The sequence below is a fragment of the Wyeomyia smithii genome, chromosome 2 (assembly GCF_029784165.1).
Source record: "Wyeomyia smithii strain HCP4-BCI-WySm-NY-G18 chromosome 2, ASM2978416v1, whole genome shotgun sequence".
In the NCBI taxonomy this organism is placed as follows: Eukaryota; Metazoa; Arthropoda; class Insecta; order Diptera; family Culicidae; genus Wyeomyia; species Wyeomyia smithii.
The window spans coordinates 214095887-214105287 of NC_073695.1; the positions used below are offsets into that span (position 1 = coordinate 214095887).

General features: G+C 40.7%; 1 protein-coding gene across 1 annotated transcript; it reads left to right on the forward strand.

The window, feature by feature from the left end:
* Positions 1–536: 536 nt before the first annotated feature.
* LOC129724495 (malonate--CoA ligase ACSF3, mitochondrial) lies at positions 537–3477 on the forward strand. The gene is made up of 3 exons (XM_055679445.1): positions 537–1030; positions 1457–1549; positions 1609–3477. The coding sequence occupies exons 1-3, from the start codon at positions 655–657 to the stop codon at positions 3111–3113; spliced, it is 1974 nt and encodes a 657-aa protein (XP_055535420.1). The 5' UTR covers positions 537–654; the 3' UTR covers positions 3114–3477.
* The last annotated feature ends 5924 nt before the right edge of the window (positions 3478–9401 follow it).

The window sequence follows — 9401 nt, forward strand, 5'->3', positions numbered from 1 at the left end:
AGCAATGCAAACAAAACAGCGATTTGTAAATATTTTCCTTAACGAGTTATACTAAACATTCGTACGTAAATAGGTCCATAATCGCTCGTGAAGAGCTGGTAACTCATTTCCTCTCAACACTAGAATATACGGGACGTGTTTTGTGAACAGCGCGTAGAATGAATTTTGATCGCAGCATGTTGGTTTCTGGTATATGTGCAGACCAGGGATACAAAATGTGCAGATTTGTCTGAAAAACGCAGATTTTTGGAGTCCGTGTGCAGATATTTATTGATTTGCAGATATTTGCAGTTTTTCCAGGGTTCCTGCAGATTTTTGTCAGAGTCTCCTTATATTTGCGCAGATTTTGTTAAATTGTGCGCAGATATTTACAGACTTTTGCCTGCGCGAGCGAATTTTTTTCGGATCACGGATAGAATTTTTTAAGATTTCGAACAAATTTTTCCGGTTTTTCGAGTAGTTACAGACATTTTTCAAAAACATCTGGCATCTCTGGTGCAGACAATTCATTCCTCTAACGAATACAAACGTCATTTACGTGCGTAAAAACAGTTCAACCTTCAACCGCAGTAGCTGTCTAAATTCGGTGGGTTGTTAAAATAGTTTGAGTCACACTTGCACTTTTATTGGTGATATACGTGCTGTTCGATAGGAATGACAAAGTTAATGTTCGCTAGAAAATGGATGGAATTATTGACCAGTGCAGGTAACTTTGCCTGCGGAGGAACATCACTCACTGGGCAGCGGTATGCTCGATCTTTTGCTACGCATGCCGGCAGGATTTGTGAAACAACAGGACAGGAACAGCGGCCACCCCCGAGCGACCCGGAAGTTGTTCATAGTCAACTTCAGCAGCGACTTGTGAAGCTGTTTGAGGATGAAACGAAGCGGGGCTTGATTATTCCTGCATTTAAACGAGCATTGGTTTATGGAGAAAAATCAGCGGTGCGTGATAACACCGGAGACTACAGCTTCATACAAATCTATGAATCCGTCAAACGTCTTGCTCTACAGATTTCAAATTGCTGTGGTAAGTTTATGGACAAGTATTTGAGTATGATATAGCACTTTCCTCTAGTATAACCAATCAAAATAAGTACAAGTAGAATGCAGATGGTAATAATAGAATCCATACAAAAATGCGCATTTGGTTAGTGCTAATTTACAAAAAGAAAAAAAAACGTCACCGAAATTATTTGTGAAAAAGTCAAACCCAACATAAGGCGTAGAAGTCAAAATTTTGTCTTGCGCCCAGTGAATCGTGACGTCCGTTTGTTTTTCTATGCATTTACAACAGGGTTGTTGATTTTCACACAATATTGTACATACATATAACTTTAAAATGATTTGAATGCTGCTTTCTTGGTCTGAAGAATAAAATATTTATATTAAAGTCTTAATATTATTGCTAGTCGTTTATAAATATTGGAACTGTTAAAATTGATCTTATTTCTAGGAAGTGCATCTCAGTCCCGAGTAGCATATTTATGTCCTAATAATGTTACTTACCTTATCAGTCAGTGGGCATGTTGGTTTTCCGGGCAAATAGGTAAATATGTTGATAACCATAGTTTCACAACATAATCGTCTTGTCTGTAAAATTTTAAGGTGTGCCGCTTAGTCCCAAATACCCTCAGGAAGCACTGGAATATTTTCTGAAAGATTCCGATGCATCGCTTCTGATTGCAACGCCAGAGTTCCAGAAAGTTGTTCAGCCTCTAGTTACGAAACTAGACATAAAACTCATACTAGTGCATCACGATTTGCTTAAATCAGAACCCAAACAGCAAAACGAACAACAACAGGATGAAATTTCACACTTGGATCCCAGAAGAGAGAATTTAATACAACTGAATGACACCTTACTTGTTGAAGGGTGTCTCAATGGTGAATTTTATCGCGATGCAAACGCGCTCATACTCTATACGTCGGGAACCACTGGGAAGCCCAAAGGTGTAGTTTTAAGCTATTCAAACCTTGATGCACAGTACGATGCTTTATTACATGCTTGGCAGATCACTAGTGGTGACTCTGTTTTACATGCACTACCATTGAATCACGTTCATGGCACAATTAACGCTCTCAATATGCCGCTAGCAGCTGGATCAAAATGTGTAATGTTGCCAAAGTTTGACAGTAGCAGTGTATGGAGTTATCTATTGAATGTAAACATGACGACAAAAGAGAGAGTAAACATATTCATGGGTGTACCCACAATGTATAATTTGTTAATTCAGGAGTATGACAGCGTCTTCGGCAAGAATGCAAGGATGTGCGATTATGTTAAGACTCACTGTAAAAATAAAATTCGCCTCATGATATCTGGGTCTGCGCCATTGCCGGGAACCACATTCAATCGCTGGCATCAAATCACTGGTCATAACTTGCTAGAACGGTATGGAATGACTGAGACTGGTATGGCAATTTCTAACTCATATATTCAGGATAGTACTCGTGCCAGAGTACGTAGCAGTGTGGGCTTACCTTTGCCAGGAGTCATTGTTAAAATCGTCGATAATGAACGAAAGAAGGAAGTTATATTAGAAGGCATAAGAAACGAAGGCTTCTGGAATCAGACGCCGAATTCCGTTGTACTCAATTCGTCATGTAATCAGTCCATAGCAGGTGGTCTATATATTAAAGGGCGTTCCGTTTTCCAGCAATACTGGCAGAAACCAGAAGAAACCAGCAAAGAATTCGAGGACGGTTGGTTTAAGACAGGCGATACTGCTGAGTATGTTGATGGTATAATCAAAATTTTGGGTCGCTCTTCTGTTGATATGATCAAATCTGGTGGCTACAGAATATCTGCTTTAGAAATTGAAACCGTTCTTCTCGAGCATCCAGAAATTAAGGATGTTGCTGTAGTTGGTCTCCCCGATGAAACATGGGGATCTAAAGTCGTTGCACTAGTCAGCGTAAAGGATGATAAAGCATTCGATATTCCACAGTTGTTGATCTGGTTAGAGAATAAAATTCCTAAGCATGGGATGCCGAGGGAGATAAAACTGATATCAGAAGTACCGCGAAACGCTATGGGTAAAGTAAATAAAGTTGAATTGATTAAAACACTGCAAAAAGAAAAGCAAAATGAAGAAAAAGTTGTTAAGTAAATACGGGCGAGAAAGTTAAATTTGGTAGCATTTGGCCTGAGATGTGTTCGAAATTAAATTACCGTTCCAAGTGTTGTACACCGAGATATGAAGTTAATCTCTTTTAAACGAGCTAGACAGCTAAATAAGATACTGCCCACAGCAGGCGGATTGTGCTACAGACTGAAAGACTGCGGTGGCAATATATCGATTGTGTAGCGTTTGCAACAAGTGTATGCGCATCTGTTAATAATCTATAACACATATATTATACAGCATAGTGTACTCCTTAAGCTATCTGTATGTAACATAATGCTTATGGTCGAGTTTAAGCCGAGTTGCCACAAATGACGAAAATAAATTCAAAAAGTCACAAACTCTGTTATTTTTCTAGGTTATTGATTTGTAAAAGAATAAAAAAGAAAGCCTTTTACAAATTTTCGTTTTTACTTATTTTATTTATTAAGACTATTTTGGCTAATTCACTTGAAAGTTAAAGGTTTCTTTTATTTCAACGCATTGGTATTTTTTTTTCTTTCATTTTCTTTTAGCACTTCGATAATTCCATTTTTATTTTCATTCCGAATGTCCAAATTTTTTTTGTTCGCTTTAGTAAATTGAGTATTTCCCGCAGGTGAACAAATTTTTAAAACTCAGGAGTAGAGCTTCGTCACAAAATACATAATGCTGGAGGGGGGGAGTGTTTGCGTTACTGGGGTGGAGGGGGTTTTAAAGACAGTTCATTAACTGATATTTTCATTCTGTGCCGAACACGCATCAGTATAGGACGTGTTTGGTGATCGCTCCGATAGAATATAAAACAAAAGACGCGCGAGCAAGTGTTGGCATTGTTTGCCTGGTCGAGTGAAGGTTCAAGGTCGCCCGCGTTTGTGCAACTGTTTCGCATCGTGGCTGTTTGCTGGTGCGCAAGCCGATTTGGCTGCTAAGTGATTTGTGCTACATGGACGAGAATCTCAACACAAAGGAGGAAAAAGAAGAAGCCAACAGTTGACCGCGAGTTGTGTCGCTGTGCTGAGTGATCACACACCCGGCTCGCTGCTGGTGGCTGTTTGGAGCTGCTGTATTGGTGCTGCTGGCTGTAACGGCTGCAGCTTCGACCGTTCGGACAACCAACCCTGCTGAAAGGAGAAGTAAAGAGGAACGTGTTCTGTCGGCGCTAGTGCGCTTGATTTAGCGCGATGGATGTAGATCCCTCGCCTCCCGTGCCACCATCCCCAAACCCCTCCGACCCTGTCCCTCCTGCCAACCCTTCCTCTGTTAATTCTCCAGTCCCCCCTCGCCCCAGGCTTTACCCGGACGGATCTCAGGGCAGCTTTACTGTTTTCTTTCGGCCAAAAGCAGGACCGAAATCGAAACCGCTAAACATCCTGCAGATTTCGAAAGACCTGACGGAGGGGTACAAGGCCGTGACCGAAATCTCCAAGGTCAGACCCAACAAGCTCCGTGTCGTGGTCAGCGAGCTGGAACAGGCCAAGTATCGCGTTTATATACCCGCACGAGACGTGGAGATCGACGGTGTCATAACCGATTCGAGTCTGTCGGTCGAGTGTTTTTTGGCAAGCGGTTTTGGCTGCTTCAAAAATGCTTTGTGTCACGACGTAAAAGTAAAGATCATAGATTGCAAGCAATTGCGGTCTGTGTCTCTTGTCACCGGCACAAAAGTGTACACTCCGTCAGGCTCGTTTCGTGTTACGTTTGCCGGATCTGCTCTCCCTAGCCACGTCTCGATCGATCGGGCTCGTCTGCCTGTGCGATTGTATGTACCCCGTGTTATGAATTGCACCAATTGCAAGCAGCTAGGCCACACAGCCGCCTACTGCTGCAATAAGGCACGATGTAGCAAGTGTGGAGAAACTCATGCCGACGATTCTTGCAGTGTAAATGCTGAAAAATGTATTCACTGCGGGGAAAATCAGCCTGAGCTCTCCACATGCCCGGTGTACATGCAGCGCAGAGATAAAATCAAGCGGTCACTTAAGGAGCGTTCAAAGCGATCTTACGCTGAGATGCTGAAGAAGACCGTGACCACTTCTACCATAACATCGAACCCCTTTGATCTGTTGTCCTCTGATGAAACCGATTCTGACGATTCACCAGCGGGAACAACTTATGCCAATCCTGGGGCGTCTAGAAAGAGGAAAAATATTTCCTCTCCTAAACTTCCCCGGCAAGGTCCTAAGATTTCCCAAAGTGAAATGAAAGTTACAAACAAACCAAACAGTGCTGCGGAAAAACCGAAGCAAACTCCTCCTGGGCTTGCAAATTTAAAGTCCCAGAAGGAGTCTTGAACCGTCCTGTGATTGAAAATTTTGAAAGGTTAATCGAACTTAATTCTCAAACCCATTTTATGACATTGTATTTCAATCACATGTCCCATAATATTAACCCTTCTTCGAATATTCCAAATCGTGTCGACTTATCAAATTCTTCTGATTCTACTGTGTTTTTCGATACATCCATGATAGAAGAAACTCGTGGAATCCCGGATCATTTACGCGTGCAGCAGATCCCCAAAATTTTTTCCAATAAATATCGAAACATCAACTGCGACAATATGTTCTACACTGACGGATCACTTCTTGATGGGTCCACTGGCTTCGGTATTTTCAATAACAATTTAACCAATTTAATAACAAATGTCTCCCATAAGCTTGATAATCCTGCTTCTGTTTACGTCGCAGAATTGGCTGCAATTCAGTACACCCTAGGGATTATCGAAAAAATGCCCACGGACCATTATTTCATCTTTACGGACAGTCTCAGTTCCATTGAGGCTCTCTGATCGATGAAAGATGTTAAGCACTCTCCGTATTTCCTGGGGAAAATACGGGAACATCTGAGTGCTTTATCCGAAAAATCGTATCAGATTACCTTAGCGTGGGTCCCTTCTCACTGCTCGATACCGGGCAATGAGAAAGCGGACTCTTTGGCTAAGGTGGGCGCAACAAACGGTGGAATTTATGAAAGACCAATTGCCTTTAATGAATTTTTCTCATTTGTACGTCAGAATACGATCATTAGTTGGCAAAATGCTTGGACCAGAGGGGAACTGGGAAGGTGGTTACATTCCATAATCCCCAAGGTGTCGACGAACCCGTGGTTCAAGGGGTTGGATGTAGGTCGGGATTTCATTTGCGTGATGTCCCGGCTTATGTCCAATCACTATAGATTTGACGCGCATCTCCGTCGTGTTGGGCTCGGGGAAAGTGGTATCTGTGCCTGTGGTGAAGGTTATCACGACATAGAGCACGTTGTTTGGTCATGCCCTGTACACCGTGACGCCAGGTCTAAATTAATAGCTTCCCTGCAGGCCGAAAGTAGGCAGCCGGCTGTTCCTGTTCGTGATGTCTTGGCGAGCCGTGACCTATCCTACATGTCCCTTATATACGTTATCCTGAGATCCATCCACGCCCCAGTTTAATCCTATTCCCTTCCGCCTACATCCAACCAAACGACAAGAACACGTTAAGACCCCGGATCCGGAAACAGCAACTAGACCCGCACGATACTCTCAGGTCCCGAGGGAGACAACCCAATATGCCAGTCCGTAATATCTTGGCCCAGCAGCGGAACATGTGCTTACCTATGGCAATGAAAACCATCATACAGTAAACCAGTGCTTTTAATGCAAAATATTATAGCCTTAAGTTACATTTAGTTTCAGCTCGTAGTCGGCAGCGAGGATAAAAAATTTGCTTTTAGTTATTAAGATATTTTAGAAAGTAAGCTACCAGATATAATTGGCGCCGTTAAACATTAAATTGTATTTGTGCCGTGTCAAATAAATTATAGATGAACAAAAAAAAATTAACTGATATTTAAAAAAAAATCAAAATTATTGTGGAAACGGGGAAGGGGGGGGGGGATGTTTAGTTTTTGAGCGTTACGTAATTTGGTAGGAGGAGCCATATTAGGGTGAAGGTGTGTTGAAGCTACAAATGGCCGCTTCGAGCCATCACGTGGTCGACTTCGAACATTCAAAGGCATACCACTCGGTTATAGCAAAGATGACTAGAACAAGATACCTAACTCTTGCAGAATTCATCGGACATGATTGTCCGCGTGAGCGAAAGTCGAACTAATTTATACACTGTTAATATGATGTAAACTTAACGTCAAAATCAACTGACGACAAGGCCAAGACATGACTGCTGAAAGGTGAAACAATTTTTTCAGTATTTTACACTCTTGCCGAGGTTAATAAAGCAAAAATCTGGTGCCCCGGTTAACCTGTCCATATGCACAATGGTGCTGAAACCTGGCTTACGACATATCAAACTTTAAGTTTTGGTAGAATGGGACCTGAAAATAAATATAACCCCTCAATATAAACTGTGCGTCATCTGTGAAAATATATTCTCATGTTTGTTAATGTGGTGATGGAAACATGAGATAGTATTTTCATAGGTAATGCATAAACTATTTCCGAGTCTTGTCTACACACTACAACCTTAAACGTCACTTTTTATCACATAGGGGAGAGAGAATCTGAAATCTAGATTTTCAGCGTTACGTAATTTGTTTACGACACATAAGTATTTCGCAGTCCCCGTGGTTTGGTGGTTAGGCTTTCGGTCGGCTAGCTCTCCCACTCGTTTGTGACATCGGGTTCGATTCCCGATCAAGTCGAGGATCTTTTCGAGCTGGAAATTTTCTCGACTCAGCACTGGAACACGGTGTATCGTTGTACTTATCCTACAACATGCAAAATGTGCCAAAAACAATCGATAACGAATTCTCTTAATTAATCTAGTTGATCGAGACCGCATTAGCCATCCAGGCTAGCGTGCGATATTGTTATTGCACAAGCATTTCGACATATGTTTCATTCCAAGTACTACAGCTCAGAAACCTTTGGATGTTGAAAAAACTTTTTAATAATGAGTTGTAAAGAACCAATAACGCTTAACAAAAATATACACCGCAAAAAATTTTTTTTGACCAAAATAAATTAAAAATAAACACTAAATTTTAATTTACAAAAAAAAAAAAGAAACCTGAAACGTATAACTTTATGTTGGAAGTTAATTATTATGAACTTTTTCATTGGAAATATCTATATAAATATTTAAGAAAACATTAGAATGCAAATATTTTAAGAAATGTTGGATTTGGAATTTTTCTAAAAAGTTATCATTCAATCAAACATTTATCTTTCATTCCTTCATTCTGGATTTTTTTCTAAAGGTTTTTTTATAACTCTAGGTTTTTCAAAAAAACTTAAAAAACAACGCTTTTTTTGTAAATTTTAATTTAATGTTTATTTATTTTCTCAGCCTTATGGCATCGCGTCATGTTCAGGCCTATGAAAAGATGCCATTTTTCTATGACCGAAAAATAACAAGCAAAATATTGGAACCACAGTGGGTTCGAAATGGAAATGGAGCCACAAAAAAAGTCACATACAACCCAGTGCAAAAGCATAGGCGCGTCTAAGGCCTGGTCATGTTTCAAAGGCTAACATCTCATCGTATGTGTAAACGAGATAGCGTATCACCGCCACTATTCATATACCTCTATGTGGCAGCTGATAGCGGGCACAAATGGGTTTGAGCCCAGGACATGTGTTCATTGTCATTCAATGTTACTCGGTATATGTATGTCAATGGCTCGGTTTTTCTTGATAACCTAAGGTTGTTTTGAATAAAACCAGAGCGCTTCCAGGAAATGACTCTTAACCCATTATGGACCGGACCTAGATCCTGATTTTTCTCCAACGCGATTTTCACAACACAGGCTTGTATTGTTCTCATCAAGAAAAAAATTGTGAAGAAAAATTTTTCCGACTTTCCACAACCGAGTATTTCACTGTTCGTTTTTCCGAACAGTGGGCCAATGTGTGATAACAAATCAATGAATCCTGAATCATATGATTTCATTGAAATTTATTATTTATGTGGTTCAAGAGCTTCAAAACATTTGGGATGTACATGAACATTACATTTTCTACAGATGGATATTGTGGGTTTGTGACAATGCCTGCATCTTCTTGACTTTTCATCGTGAGCTCTACCTACCGTCTTTTCATCGTGAGCTCTACCTACCGTCGTTTTCATTTTTCTCTGTAGTAATGGCTGAATTCTCTGAATCCTCGAAAATAAGAAGCTTCTTAGTAACAGCAGACCTGAACATCAACTGAAATAACGGTTTAATTTTTTGACTCTGTGCAACTAAGCAGTGTAATTTCCAGGCATTAACCATCATGCTTCCAAGAGTGTTTACGAAGAGAGGCCACCACCATTTTTTGCCACGAATTGATATGCGATAATTAGATAACGCATTGTCATG

Coding starts and splice junctions, on each gene's coding strand:
- LOC129724495 (XM_055679445.1), top strand. CDS start 655: ATGACAAAGTTAATGTTCGCTAGAAAATGGATGGAATTATTGACCAGT. Junction 1,031..1,456: donor ACAGATTTCAAATTGCTGTG/GTAAGTTTATGG, acceptor TCTTATTTCTAG/GAAGTGCATCTCAGTCCCGA. Junction 1,550..1,608: donor TTGGTTTTCCGGGCAAATAG/GTAAATATGTTG, acceptor TAAAATTTTAAG/GTGTGCCGCTTAGTCCCAAA.